General features: G+C 44.4%; 1 protein-coding gene across 7 annotated transcripts in view; it reads left to right on the top strand.

Annotated features, from left to right (window-relative positions):
• The window catches only part of pde7a (phosphodiesterase 7A), a 37074-nt gene extending 21590 nt beyond the window's left edge, over nucleotides 1–15484 (top strand). For 2 of the 7 annotated variants that reach the window (XM_074622579.1, XM_074622576.1), the window contains 11 exons: nucleotides 464–524; nucleotides 8839–8925; nucleotides 10423–10586; nucleotides 10687–10750; nucleotides 11538–11734; nucleotides 11976–12107; nucleotides 12217–12308; nucleotides 12602–12746; nucleotides 12842–12938; nucleotides 13142–13222; nucleotides 13572–15484. In XM_074622579.1, the coding sequence (XP_074478680.1) occupies nucleotides 518–524; nucleotides 8839–8925; nucleotides 10423–10586; nucleotides 10687–10750; nucleotides 11538–11734; nucleotides 11976–12107; nucleotides 12217–12308; nucleotides 12602–12746; nucleotides 12842–12938; nucleotides 13142–13222; nucleotides 13572–13852 (1347 nt within the window). In that variant the 5' untranslated portion in view covers nucleotides 464–517 and the 3' untranslated portion in view covers nucleotides 13853–15484. Of the gene's footprint in view, nucleotides 1–463; nucleotides 525–2027; nucleotides 2061–8835; nucleotides 8926–10422; nucleotides 10587–10686; nucleotides 10751–11537; nucleotides 11735–11975; nucleotides 12108–12216; nucleotides 12309–12601; nucleotides 12747–12841; nucleotides 12939–13141; nucleotides 13223–13571 lie in introns of all 7 variants that reach the window. The other 5 variants (XM_074622578.1, XM_074622575.1, XM_074622580.1 and 2 more) reach the window with 3 other exon arrangements.
• Nucleotides 15485–15729: the final 245 nt, after the last annotated feature.

The raw sequence follows: 15729 nt of genomic DNA, 5'->3' as shown, positions 1-15729 counted from the left end.
TTATGATTTTCAAAGCATGAATGCAATCACCAGAAGAAAAAAGCTAACGTAAGGCTATAAACGAAGTACACCACAGTCGCATGAACGCGAGTATAAACAACGAGGCTGTAACGGCGGACGAGTCAGCGTGATAGTTTAGTAGTCTAATTTAGCCACTTGTTAGCAAACTCCTTTTTTAAGACACATAAAGGCGTAAAAATTTACGAGTGGGATATTTACTGACGTATTTTATGTCGTAGAACAAAATGTTAAAATCTCTAAAGCCTATTTTAACCACAGACCTTATTTCAGGCTTTTAACTAAATACCCATTCACAAAAAAACATTGACTTCGAGACAAAGTGCTAAAATGCTAACTCATTTCTTGGTTTTAGCACTCATTCCTGAACCACTCTATAATATAACTGCAACATTATTTTGGTATAAACATTGGACAGTTGTTGATGATGTTTCTTTTTGTTCAGAGACGAGGGGCCATCTCCTACGACAGCTCCGACCAGACAGCGCTGTACATTCGTATGCTAGGTAAGTGTTTCCCCACTCTCAGCGCATACACACACACACACACACACACACGCACGCATTTCCAGCAGACACACACAAACACACACTTTCCAGACATCAGTTGGTTTATCTCCTCGATGATCGTGTTCACTTCTTAATACACAATGGCTTAAAAAGCAGTGAGATGGAAAATGGATGGACGGACGGATGTAGAGATTATGAAGAGATGTCCACTCAATCCCTGGCCTTTTGGTAATCTCTCAATCAGAATAGGCTTTTGTGTATCTGTAGTGTTGTTTGTTAAGAGTACAGAATTTAATTTAAACCCTAAACAGACTAAGGCTTCATTAACAGTGTGTTTTGTGTTCATGTGTCTGTGTGAACATAATGCATGGGTGTGTGTCCATTTGCCCATCGCTGCCCTCAGCAACCCTAAACAGGATAAGCAGTTTAGAAAATGGATGAGAGGACGGAGGGCTCATCGCTCTCTGCCAGGCAGATGGAGTCAAATGCATCTAGGAAGCAGCCAGAGCAGTCTTGGCTTCCTAATCAATAAGGCTATTGAGGATAATGGTGCGATTAGAGCCTGGGCGGACCCCTGACATCAGTCTACCCCGCACAGATGTGCCCTCGCATGCCACCTTAATTCATAAATCACTTGGTGTTTGGTTGGTAGTGAGCAGCAAGAAAGAAAGAATTGCTCACAGTGTTATCCTGTCAGCGTCGTTCATAGATATCAGATTGCTGCTGTGAAGCGTCGTGAGTAGGCAGGGAGCATTAAACAGCAGGGTCAGTTTGGGGCTTACTGGATGTCTTTGTTGAAATCCTGTTTACTGTAGCTTTCACATAATATTGCTATGCTTTGTTTTGCCCATGCCTTGACTGCTGCCACGTGCGTCTAGTCACCGCAACAACAATTTATTGAGCTCACTGAAGGAGCTTTAGCTTTTTAATCATTTTACTTGGCTAAGCATGATGACAGTCTCATACGTCACCGGCATAAAGCATCTGTGTCTGTAGATTTTTACATTAAATTGAGTGTGAGGAGAGGCACGCTAATGCAAACTGGTGTTTGCCTGGGCCAGGGTTCAGTCTGCCAAGTTAATGCTGATGTGCTTTCAAATAGCTGGACTCGGGAGCTTTCGCCGCATCAGTTATAATGACATGACCTACATCCACCCCAGAGCGCCAGCACTAATGCACCGCAGGAGAAACATGGAGCCTGTGACTCTGAAAAAACACTAATCACACAAACGCACACACACACGTGCCGAGCCCTAGCACATACAGATGGATGTGACAGATGTATATACAGTACATGTGGACACACACACACACACTCACTGCCTAGGAGTGCATGAATTGTTTTTTTTTTGGTGCTAATTTATGTTTTGCACGTGAAATGCCACTGATACGGTTTCACTCTCCACATTCATACCAACAACTTTACAAACCGCTTTTCAAAATAATGTTGAGCACCGTTATGCCTTGAATTGTAATTCTTAGTTTTTGGTATTTTGATAGGAGCTTGTGTAGTATTCAAACAGCTGTTTGCAAGTAAGTAACATGCTGGTTGGGGGAACACACCTGTGTGACTGCTTTTGATTTTAATTCTAATGCACAAATGACACAATCAGAAGTGCCATGCTGGAAACATACCATTGCACTGTTTAGCACCTTGATGAGTATACCGCCATACAGAGTCTTGCCGCATATGGAGTGTTGCCTGGAACGACACACTAGCATTTTTACTGCATCAGTGTCATAGCACCATCCTGTCACCTCACTACGCTCTCACTGCTCCTGACTGCAGTCTACAAGCAGGCCAGCCGCCGTCTTTTTGGTCCGAGTCTGGAGCCTGTTCCTGTTGCTCTGCCTGACTACTAAAAACAGTCATAGACGTACTATAGATCCCTCTCAGTGGCTCTGAGTACTAATAGTAGAGCAGACTGTCCTGACATGGCATTGCATGCTCAGCTGTTTGATTGACTTGTCTGTCCATTGAATTTTCTCTTCTGGGACGCGGGAGTGTGTGTCTGTGCGTGACTGTGCCCGCACATGGATGGTGTACACCAGACTTGGGTGAAATAGTATTTACAAAAATCACATCTTTTGCTTGTTTTAGTTTGCTTGGAGTACCAAAATGATGGGTTTTTACCACTTTTTGACAATAGAGAGGTGAAGTCCTGCTTGACTTGTAAGGCTTAGTATAAAACGGATTATTTCCTAATTGTTAAGAAGCTGAAACATGATTTTATGCCAGTAATTGCATATCCACTACCATATTGACTAGAAAAATTTTACGCCTTATAATTTAAAAAATCAAAGATTGATTATTTTGTTCCCATGAGGCTTTGATAGCGATTTTCTGTCTGAAACTCCAGGGATATACTGTATTGCTGTTTAATTCTAACAAAGTAATCCCTTGTTTTGTCTTCAAAATGACAAAGTACTCGGTCAGAAAAGATTTGTTCATATAGCCCTTTAAAGGTTACAAAACATTTCACATTATAAGTATTTAGCACAAAATATCAAACATGCAGGATGGTAACAACCAAAGCAACTGAATGCAATTTATAAAACAGAAATAACATAAGCAAAAATAGCAATTTCGTAAAGTGAGGGGAATATTGGTGAGTTGTAAATTCTCATCTATCTCAGTAGCGTACTCTCTCTTGCGTTGTGTTATTAATGATGTACACATGCCTTCACTTATGGCTCCAACTCACCGTTTGTTCTGGTAATACAGTCAGTCTCACAGCGACAAAGCTTCTCAAAGATGCTAAAACAAAATAAAATCAGTTGAAGTTGCTGTTGATTAGCCAGCTCAGATTGAGCTAGCAAAGTCACTGACAACGTGGCCTGTTCAACAAACCACTCCACACAATCAAAAAGGCAACCAATATCAACATTCAGCATTTTCTCCAGTACTTTGAAGCTTAGCTCGACATACAAGTTACAGAAAACACACTACTACCCATAAAAACAAGGCTTATGATTTCTATATTTACGGAGCTAATTGAAAGTCAACCTACCACGGAGACGGCATATGCAGATTGTTGACAAGATGTGGGGCGCACCTGACAAGTCTGCAGGGGCACAGTAGAGGGCGCTCTTGCTACGTACACACAAAGGTCTCCGTGGCAACCTCATCATAATCAGACAACAGAGTAAATAATATAAGAAATGAATAATAATAATAAAATAATAAAGTAAATAACATGATATTGAAACAGATGACAAATAATAAATTAAATTCAGTGTACATACATTTAATATATTAAGACAGAGTTAGTAATGGCAAGTGGAATCATCAACTCCGCTACATTCCCCCGTACTGATTTTCACTTGCCCATTCAAGCCAAACCAAAATTAACACAAATGAGAATGAGCTGCTAGATCACTAGAGAACAGAACATACCAGGTACCAACTGTGATGGAATAATTGATACACAAGTTATCTTTGGAAGGAAGCGGTCCGGAGCTGATGATGTCTTACAAAAGAAGGTTTATTGAAGCTTGATCAAGGAGAATTGTCAGGTCTCCACAATAGATGCTCTCTGCGTGAAGGCCTCACAACTCTGTCCTTCCTCCCCGGTGCTCAGTGTCTTACCCCTTATCATGTTTTGACTTACTCCGTTCCTCTGGCATCTCTGACCCTGGTTGCCCTAGCGACTGGCTCTACGGTCTCCACTACAGGCACAGCTGTACAGATAACGGTGGCTCCTCTAGACGGGACTCCAACCCAATAATGTCAACAGAGGGACACTCTGACAAACACTCTGACCTTTCTACCAATAAGAGAGGAATTGATGGAAAATTCCATCACACCAACAATATACAATATAAATACATATATAATCTCCCACAAATCAGAATAAACAATACATTCACTTATGCACAAATGCAACCGTACATCATAACTATTAATGACCAGCAAGAACTTTCTGGCTCATGTGCTGAATAAGCCTTACAACAGGTCTAACAACCCTTCCATATCTTGTCACTCTCAGTGTGTTATCACTGGAAAGGGTTTGGTCTGCCTCTGACGGAACTACAGAACCTGCATCAGGAAGCAGTGAGACAACGGCAGGTCGAGAGTCAGCAAAGTCCACAGAACAGTCAGTGTCAAGAGCTGGGTCACAAAGACCAGACTAGTGTGGTCTGTTCTCTCAAGTCAAGTTTGGATTGTCAGGTATAGTCAGGTTTTGGTTCGTCAACGGCTTCCACTGAGTCATCAGCAGCAGTAACGTCCTCTGCAGTAGTTGACTGATCTCCAGTGGAGACTGGGAGCTGAGAGATCATGTGACAGTCCTGTCCTCAGGTCCACATTCAGGCAGCATGACAGAGCCCCCATCATCTGCATCCAACACAGACTCATCCACATCACCATCGGTCAGGCCGCTGACTGAAGAACAGTCCTTATGCTCAGTTGAAACAGGCAAGAAATTCACACGCATAATTAGATTTCTGTGGACCACTTTCTCTCGGTCTGTCACAGAGTTCCTGAGTCTGAAAGTGTGAGTGTTCTTATGTTTCTCCACGACAGTGTAGAGGTGGCTCTCCCAGCGATCAGCCAGCTTCCTCCGACTGCGTTCCCCCTTGTTAGCCTTGGCTGACTGATTGGGACAGAGATAGGCCTGAGCCAGCTTAGTGAAATGGTCAGTTACTACGAGAACATCAAGGGACTTGGTGGAGGAGTCTTTTGCAGACCAAAAGTCAATGCAAACCAACTCAAGAGTACTGGATGGCTTAACACTCTCGAGTGGTGCCCTGGCTTCTGGTTCAGGAGACTTACTGACCACACAACGGTGACAGCGCCGCACATACTCCTTGACATCTCCCTCCATCCCATGCCAATAGAACCGCTGTCTCGTCAGGTAGAGTGTCCGTCTCTGCCCTTGGTGACCCGCCTCGTCATGTACGCCTCTGAGAACTTTCTCTTTCAAGGCAGAGGGCACAACGTAACGGGAAGTTCTTCTCTTTGTAACAGCGTCCTTTTGGTGCGATACAGGACACCTGAGTTGATGGTGAGCTGGTCCCAGCGTCGGAGGAGCCACAAAACATCAACAGGCTCATGTGTGTGTTCCCGTCTAGACGGCCTTCTCTGACGTTCCACAAAGTGATGCACACGACTCAAACAGCACGCTGCATAGCCATCAGCCCTTCCTTGGGCAGAGGGTGGAAATCAGACAGCTCTGGTGGTTGAATGGACTGAGTGAGCTGAGGCATGAGGGGGCAGGCACCTTTGATCCAAAGAATGCTCCAGAACAGCAGTCACTGCCTGCGAGGAGATAGATAGATGAAGGGGTACAGCCGCTGCAGTGTTGGAAGCCACGGTCAAGGGATGAAGCACATGTAGCCGGCTCGATGGATCACAGGACAAACGGAAAGCATCCTGCACACATTCAAGGTCCAAAGCATTTGCTTCTCCAGGAGTGCACCGTAAGGGACTGTTGTGAGGCGATGAAGAACACTCGGTCGCACAAATGGCTCACAGCTGAGGGCATCCGCCAATACATTCTTAGGGCCAGGAATGTACCTGATGTCAAAGTCGTATGGGGCTAGTTTCGACACCCATCTCTGCTCACAGGCATCCAGTTTCGGCTTACTGAGAATGTACGTGAGCGGGTTGTTGTCTGTCCATACAGTGAATTGGTGGCCTCTCAGCCAATGGCTGAATTTGTCACAAACAGCCCACTTGAGTGCGAGGGAATCCAGCCTGTGAGCTGGATAGCGTGACTGGGCATAGTTGAGCGATTTGCTGGCAAATGTGAGGGGTCGTGCAACATCATCACCCTCAACCACTTGAGACAACACAGCCCCGAGGCCATTGGAAGAGGCATCAACCGAGAGCAGGAAAGGTTTGCCAAAGTCGGGATGAGCAAGGGTGGCATTATCCAGCAATGCCTGTTTCAGCTTTTCAAAAGCCTCACTGCATTCAGGTGTCCAATCAGCAGAGGAGAGTCTCCTAATGACAGGTGGGCTCCTTTTTGTTCTTGGCATGACGAGGCCTCCTCACCCCAGACGTCACTGCAAACAGCGGTTTGCTGATACGGGAGTATCCCTCAAAGAACTGCTGATAAAAGCCAACCATTCCATGGAAGGATCTGATCTTGGAAGGAGAGGGGGTGTCAGTGCCCTCCCATCTTTCTCATCCAAGTCAACGATGGCTTTGACTTTCTCAGGGTTGGTGTAGATGCCATCGTTCCTCACCACATATCCAAGAAACTTCACAGAGGGTCTCATGAAGTGGCACTTTTTAGGAGCTAGTTTCAGTCTGCCAGTCCCTGATTGAGGAGGCCTGGAACGTTGAGAGGACTCACGATGCAGCAAGCGCTCCAGAAGAGAGATAACATGCTCAAGAGACTGACTCATTTGGAAATGGTCTACCGGCTGTATGCGGTAGCGGGGTAGAAGGGCTCTCTGTAGTCTGAACATGGCTGCGAATAACTTCTTCAGCCTGGGCAGGCTGCAAGCGATCAGCTGGGCCTGCAGATTGACGCTGCTACAGACACCGTTTACGGTGATGCTCGCCCAGCCGCACCTGATGTGGCAGTCCATTCCTCCAGTGGCTTACAGCTGAAGACTAAAGACAGTTCAGGATCGGGACAATGAGTGATGAACATGACTGTCACTTCGAGAGCGGTGTTGTCAAGAGTCTCGCCTTGTCTCTTTAGTCCATCCACAGCAATGTCAATAGCTTTGTTAAGCCGAATCCAGTAGTCAACAGCAGTCTCAGTGGGGTAAGGCTTTGTGTCGTAAAAGTCAGCAAGAGGCATAAAAGAGACCACTGATTCACTGAAGTGCTGTCTGAGTATGTCAAACACAGGTTGTGGGCCTGACATCAAGTCTAACGAGGGTTTGCTACTTAGAGATTGTAAGTCTGTCAGTGTTGTCTCCCCTGAACGGGCGGGGTTCATAGCTATCATGGCTTAACTGTTAGGTTAACCTTAGAAAGATCAGCAGTGGATGACTGAGCCACACTAACATCATTGGCTGGAATGGACTTAAGACAGGAGACAATGTTTTAACCAATGCTGGCCCCTATCTGTTTCACTAAGTCACTCAAAGCAGTAATCGGGACATGTTCAACATCCTGACCAGAAGGTGTAGACTGCCCTTCTGCTCCTACATCAGCAGTGCCATAAGTACTATCTCACCCCACATTATTTACCATAGCAAGATGAGGGGTAGATGTCACAGGCCTTTGCCCAGTTTGCCCACGGTCCACATTTGAAAGTGGACTAAACCACAATCTTGTACCCCTGCCAATACTCGCGCATTAAGCCTATCCATTTAAAAAAAAAACAAAAAAAAAAAAACTTAACACTATGACTATCCAGTGATTTTTTTTTCTTTAAGTCACTCAAGTCCGCTAATCACAAAATATAGGCCATATAAAGTAACATGCATCAGATTTCCAATCACATTTGCGACTTACGGCGCCATGGAAAGCTGATTGCTCAGCAGGCGGAGCTGATGAAACTCCGGTCTTGACGTTGAGTCCGCAGCAACACCAAGGAGAAGAACGGGTCACGGCACCATTGTAGCAGTAGCGTACTCTCTCTTGCATTGTGTTATTAATGATGTACACACCTTCACTTGTGGCTCCATCTCGCCGTTTATTCTGGTAATACAGAAATGATGTTAGATCTCCCACAGTCAGTCTCACAGCGACAAAGCTTCTCAAAGATGCTAAAACAAAATAAAATCAGTTGAAGTTGCTGTTGGTGTGTTCAACAAACCACTCCACACAATCAAAAAGGCAACCAATATCAACATTCAGCATTTTCTCCAGTACTTGGAAGCTTAGCTCGACATACAATTTACAGAAAACACACTTTTACCCATAAAAACAAGGCTTATGATCTCTATATAATTATATATATATATATAATAATTTCTAAGTAAATAACATATCGAAACAGATGACAAATAATAAATTAAATTCAGTACATTTAAAAATATTAAGACGGCGTTAGTAATGGCAAGTGGAATCATTAACTCCGCTACATGAGGGTATTGCCAGAAAACCTGAGACAGTTCGTGCTTTTTAGGAGGACTGATGATAGAAACCCTGGCTGTAGCTACTGGAACAGAGGCAGGATTTCAGCTGTGTTGGCAGTTTCACATACATTTGCGAATGTCTTATTGTAGTGCTCTGCTCTTTGTCCTGTGGTAAAGCCCATCCTTGTGGCACTTAAGCAAGATCAATTTACAGTATATAAAAATCCAAAATATTTGTAAATACTACTTAGCCGAGCACATTCAGACACATTTCTACTCAAGCAGCATGAATCTTGAGGAAATAAGTGTTGATTTCTTCTAGGAGATGTGAGAGTGAGAAGTCAGGTTGGATTTGAACCGGAACGAAGAAGCTCCCACCCATACCTGTGCATCGACTTCCGAACTCTTCACAGTGAGTATGAATCGCCCCCCCTTAGTTACTGTTGCTAAGTCGAACAAGCTTGACAAAAACAAACGTGGAGATGCCGGCTCCGTTTAGACAGGTGCCGCTGCATGTATTAGACTACAGTATGCGATGGAAGGATATATTCAAGATAAACTAAAGACATTGTGTATATCAAAATATATAACACCCAACGGCACATAGCCTTACATCCATCCATCCATCCATTATCTGCAACCGCTTATCCTATTCGGGGTCGCGGGGGGGGCTGGAGCCGATCCCAGCTGACATTGGGCGAAGGCAGTGTACACAGCTTTACAGATATAATATAAACAAAGGAATGAAATCATGCAGGTTCACCAGAAACTCCTTCAGCTCAGACTCCAGTGGGGCCTCGGTCAGCGACCAGCAGCCAGAGGAGGTGGAAAGCTCCGCGCCCGGCGGCAGCGGCTCCTCCTCCGGCCAGGAGCAGAGCTTCGCCTCACTGCTTCGCCGGTCCCCACTGGAAGCCGACACCGAAGGGAGACATAGGAGAACCAGGACTGCGCAGTGCAGATTGTTAGACCCTGCTGCAGTAAAATGATTTCTAAGGGGACTCTGGTGCTTGGAAACACTACCGCTTATGTCCACAGGGACCACCAAAATCAATACAAAATGTTCCCCCTAGTAGCTGTGACTATATACAATGTAGTATGTCTGTGAAGATTGTGATACTGAAGTAATGTGATAGACGTGAACAGATGTATTGAAGTATAACAGGAAAGGGGAAAGTTGACCGAGGTTCTTCCGGGTTCCAAGCTTACTCAACTGTTATTGGAGCACAGAGTGAAAAGGGGCGGGACTTAGGAAGGGGTCAATTACCTTGACTCGCCAGCCTCTTTGATAACAACAAACATGATCAAACTGTACCACACACAGTTTGTTGCTCTCTAGCAAGATCGACAGATGTTTTGTGCACTGCTTTCATTCAGTATTTCACATGATAAAGACCAAGGTGTGTCTTAGTGTAAACCATGTGAGAGGCTTTTTATCAAGGCTTTTTTGATTGGGTGTGTGATAAAATAACCACTTTCATACTCATTGAAACCTTTTTAGAAAACATCAAACGGTTACAGGGAGGTAGTGTGTGTGTGTTGACATTTTGACCCAAAAGTAATCTTACCTCCACGCTGACGTGTTTCCGGATTGCAGCCACAGTTTATTCAGACACATTGCTTTTGTGTGTGTGTGTGTGTGTGTGTGTGTGTGTATATGTGAGTGAGAGACCACTGACAAAGCATGTCTGCTGTGTGATCCCAGACGAAAGGCTTATGAGTGGGCGGCTGTGTCAGCAGCGACTGTTTGTATATCTCTGTGTTGGTGTCAGATCCCCACCGAGTTTGTGTAACCAAAATGATTCTCAGAGCCCAATGAGCTTGTAAAATAAACATTAACCAAAAATATTGTTACATACTTTACATATTACATCTTTTGTCAATTTATTTACGTGTGTGTCTGTGTGTGCAGCACCGCTGGGCTATGGCTCCACGTCAGCGAGCTCTACTCCTGAAAGGAGGGTCCACAGACTGCTCAGCTTTCAGAGGTACCTGCACTCATCTCGTATGCTGCGGGGCGTCCCCCAGCAGATCCCCCTCCACATCCTGGATGAAGACTACACTGGACAGGCCAGAGTATGACACCTACCTTTTTATATAATGATATCACAATAAGACTTATTTAGTTCAGACTTCACATCCCTAACCCTGTGCTTCTCTTTCCCCTCTCTCGTAGTGCATGCTGGAAAAAGTCGGAAACTGGAATTTTGACATTTTCCTCTTCGATAAGTTGACAAACGGTATGTGAAATATAATCTGTTCAGAAGTTGTTTTAAAAGTCATGACACAGAAGTAATGCAGCACTGACAGGATAATCCAGCATAAAATCAGCCTTAGATTCGATGTGTTGCCAATGGTGCCATCTATTGGATGCCGGCCGACACAGAGGATTCACTGAATGAAGATTAGTTCTATAATTGAATCACTGAACTTTATTTTTACAGCTTATCGTCCGATCTAACAATATGTTGTTAATTTTTTTCCAATGCAGCTGTAATGGTTTGGTTATAGGCTTCAAAGAGCAACAGCAGCTCTATAGACTCTTTATTTTGTCTTATAGGGAGCATAATGACTAACTAATACTTATTTCTGCACTAGTAGATGAGAACAAGATATGTTGTATTATGAATAAGGGGCAGGACTGGTTATTATATGTTCTCGCCATACATCTGTCTTGATGTATACTGTGTAACTCAAAAGCTAGGGAAAGATGGATAGAAGAAAGATAGGGAAAGGGATGGCAAGCAGCCGAAGTGCTTTGTGCTTTGGGAAGAAAAAGGATGAAAATCACAAAAATAAGTAATTATGGTAAGTGAAGAAGGGGTAGTCGAGGCAGGCTTGGAGAAAGTGGATGCACCAATAAAATAGATTACAAAACAGAAAATAACTCCTGCAATGCACTGAGCATAACAGATTGGTGATATTTTACATTGCAGCAATGTGTGACGGTACAATTTCTCCTTTTTATTGCAAGTGAAAACCAGATGAAAGCAGAAAGCTCACTGTGATGTTCCTCTTGCTCCTCAGGAAACAGCCTGATCACCCTGACCTTCCACCTGCTGAACCAGTATGGCCTGGTGGAGCTCTTCCAGCTGGACATGGTCAAACTCTGGAGGTTCCTAGTCATGGTCCAGGAGGACTACCACAGCGACAACCCCTACCACAACGCTATCCACGCTGCGGATGTCACGCAGGCCATGTACTGCTACATGCAGGAACCCAAGGTGAGACATGAAGAGTTGCATGAGTTTCCAGATCTGAAAGTGTGTCAGTGAAGGAGGGGGTTTAGCTTCCGTGCCGGTACTCCTGTCTGTTTCTCCAAACTGGGAGCTTGCCGACCGCCATCTAAGTTACTGTATGCAACGTTAATGCAGAATGATATAAAAACCACAAAAAAAATAATGGACCCACCCTTAAATGATCAATCATCATAATCTGTGTGCCTCTGTGTTGTTGTGAATGCAGCTCGCCAAGTCTCTGACCTCCTGTGACATCATACTGGGAATCCTAGCAGCCGCCACACATGACCTAGACCATCCTGGGGTCAACCAGCCTTTCCTCATCAAGACTGACCACTATCTAGCTACACTCTATAGGGTAAGACCACATAGCAGTCGCTCTTTAGCCTGACAGAACTTACTTATGGATGTCCTGAAGTGGAAGACATATGATTTATTGAATGAATTTGTCTTTTTTCAATGTGCAGAATACCTCAGTTCTGGAAAACCACCACTGGAAGTCAGCAGTGGGCCTGCTCAGAGAGACGGGGCTGTTTTCCCATCTGCCTGCTGAGGACAGGTCAGTCTGACACTGAAATGCTGCTAAGTGCTGCACACAACAGTAGATAGCTCCTGTTGAAAGGTTCTACATGTTACTTCAGAAATTAACCAGAACCACCAGAGCCGAAGAAGCTTTTCGGATGAGAAGTGAAACGTCTTCAAGAACCTAAACCAAGTCCAGTTGCTGCTGATTTAACCGTTCTTCGGATTCAGAAATTAAAGTTATTTAAAAAAAACTTCTGTGCCATATTTATAGAGAAAATGCCATCAGATGCTAATCAATCTAATCATCTTGTCTTTCTGACCCCTTAGCCTGAACATGGAGAGGGAGTTGGGCTCCTTGATCCTGGCCACGGACATCAGCAGACAGAATGACTACCTGTCAAGGTTTCGCAGACACCTGAACCAGGAGAACCTGTGCTTGAGCAACGGCAGCCACCGTCACTTCATCCTGCAGGTCAGTTACCTCCTCTGCCATACACACACACACAACTTCTGCATCTCAGCAAAGACTGTGAGCTCTTAATTTGTTTTTACGCCCGTCCTGTACAGATGGCTCTGAAGTGTGCGGACATCTGTAACCCCTGCAGACCCTGGGAGATGAGCAAACAGTGGAGTGAGAAAGTGACTGAGGAGTTCTTCCAGCAAGGTTATCATCTTTTCTGCTGCCGGCTTTTCTATTGTTTGTCATTCTCCTTAAATTATTTATTTTTCTCTTTTTGTTAATCCCCAGAACAGCTCCTTCCTTTGTTCTTTCTGTGTTTATTCTCTGTAACAAAGTCAGCCTATAATAGTAGAACATACTGTCAATAATAGCTCATATATTGATTCTATTTTGTTATGCTCTTTTAGGAGATATTGAGAAGAAGCACAAACTTGAAGTCAGCCCACTTTATGACAGAGAGATCAACACAGTTGGCAACATTCAAATGGGTAAGTAGCTGTGTTGTATATTTGTTGTGTTCAAATATAAAAGTCAGGTTGGTTCTCAACTGGCTATCGTTCTTTCCCATGTTCTCGTTGACTGTCCCCGGGCTTCCCCACACACAGGATATCCGATTGTAAATATTGAACAGGTTTAATATTTCGCCCATGGGGGATTTAAAAAAGCATTTACCATATGTCACACCACAGGAACATCTGGAAAGATGATCTTTAGAAACATTAAAAAATCGTGGCTTTGCTGACCATTGTTGGGAGGGGGGAATTTGTCTTGATTGTCGTGTAGTGTGTACCCGGCATTAGTTCTAATTTGTGCCTGCCGCCTCTTCTCTCCCTTCAGGCTTCATGACATACGTGGCGGAGCCGCTGTTTGCAGAGTGGACCCGTTTCTCCGACACACGTCTGTCCCAGACCATGCTGGGCCACATGGGGCTGAACAAGGCCAGCTGGGGCGCCCTACAGCAGGAACAAACCTCCGTCTCCAAGGAGGCGGAGCCCAGCTCAGCCGGCACCGACACCGAAAACGGCGCCGCCGCCGCCGCTCGAAGAGACAGCGACACAGCTACAGCCGCAGGAGGAACCAGCTCCAAAGAAATACCTCAGGGAAGCAGAGAATCCTGACACTCCTCGTGTGCCCTTTCACCTCAACCTCCTGACCCCGGCCTCAGGGCCTCACAACACACTGGGGGCCGGGTGGGGCACGCAACGGTCTGCAGCCGCGTCGCTGCCCCACCTGATCCACCTTGTTTATGTTTTGTTGCTTTTGCCTCCCATCTTGATAAACCACTGATTTTATTTAATTTATTTAATTTTTAATTCCTCTTTTTTGGCATAGAGCAATACATAGATACCTCATTTGGCTACTGCTGTATTTTCTTTTATTTGCTTTGTTTTATTTATTTGTCCACTGTAGTTTTGGCATTACTGACTGAACACACCACTTTTTGTTGTTGGTGAACCTTAAGGGGAAAGCAGTATAAGAACTGAAGAAGACATTTTTTCTGGTATTTTGAAGTGCCATTTGAAAACAAAGATTTGAAGAATAATCTGAACTGAATTGACTGAGACAACTGGAGTATTCACTTGAGACCCTCCTAAGACTTTGAATGCCGTGTTGCATTTGTATTGAAGATTCTTCCTCATGTAAAAACAACAAAAAAAAAAATGTGACAAGCCCAGTCCTTTTGCTGCCTCTACGAAGACTGTTTACGCATCTCTTTGTTTGTTTCTTTCCCTTGAACTGAAGTGAATCATGTCGGCTCCACGGTTTGCCTTCGAAGCACAGATGTGAAGAACCACTCGTTTGAACTGTCATCCCACTGTTGAAGCCATGAGCAGAACCTTATTCAAACACACCAGATGCCATAAGCAACTCCACCTGTGCTACTATGTGTTCTTGCACTCCCAAATAACGATGGTGTTGGATGTGCAGCTTCGTCTCCATGACATCTCCAAGAGACCCTGTGAAGGTATTGTAGACATTTAGTCCTTTTCCTGATGATGTTTCCGAATCTTCCAGTGCTGGTTGAACTCGGGGTAGCTTCCCTCCCAGACTGGAGATCAGTTACTGCACATGCATCTCACCTGGAACTCCACTCCACGCAACTCGACTCGCTCAGGGTTTTGCCAGTCTCTTATCAAGAGGGAGAGGGGGAGGAGGCGACGATGCAGGGTTGTTGTTTTTTTTTCCTGGCTCGGATCTACTGAAGGAGACTCTCCCTCTCCGCAGAATGTCTCTCACAGCCACATGCAACCTAAAGGACTGCTCGATTGATGCCTTATAACTATGCACAAACTATGCTAAGTGACCAAACCAGCTCCTGTTCCCCCATCAAGTGCATGGTGTGCTTGTCTTTTGAATGCACTGTCCGATCCCTTTGCCTTTTCGTTGTGAGGAACAACTCCAGCTGTCCTTTTTTTGTACGGAAAAACTAAAAATGGTCGAGTGACTTTGAACATTCCATTTCTTTGTGTTTTGGTTAGTCTACTTTGATTCAGTATAGTGGCACAAATTGTGTTTGTGTTTAAAACATTTTTGAAAGATAACAGGTGCTTTTCTTACTTTAGCTGATTTGTATTTTTGCTGTAAGTGCTGTAAGACTGTTGATAAAACTGTTTACAATTTGTTGCGACAGCCATTTTTGGGAAGACTTCAGTGTCGAGCCAGATTTTGTAAAGGCTTTGCTGTATTGACCTTTTTGATACATGCCTGTTGCAGTTACGATTTGAATAATAAAACCTGTTGTTGACAAATGTTTCTTTGACTTTCACACGGTTAACGCATGTAGTCTAGAAAATAGCAGAAATAATACACTTAATCTTTGACTGATCCCAACTATTTAGGAGCAATTTAAAAAGCACTTTCATTAGGTTATAACTTAATGACTGACATTGTGCAGCACGTCAGTGAGCTCTGCTCCTGAGAGGAGGGTCCACAGACTTGCAGAGGTACCTGCACTCATCCTGTCTCCTCCACATCCTGGATGAAGACTACACAG

Source organism: Sebastes fasciatus, chromosome 21, assembly GCF_043250625.1.
Source record: "Sebastes fasciatus isolate fSebFas1 chromosome 21, fSebFas1.pri, whole genome shotgun sequence".
Taxonomy (NCBI): domain Eukaryota; kingdom Metazoa; phylum Chordata; class Actinopteri; order Perciformes; family Sebastidae; genus Sebastes; species Sebastes fasciatus.
The sequence above is the reverse complement of the archived record's forward strand: the minus strand, read 5'-3'. Positions and strand labels throughout refer to the sequence as shown.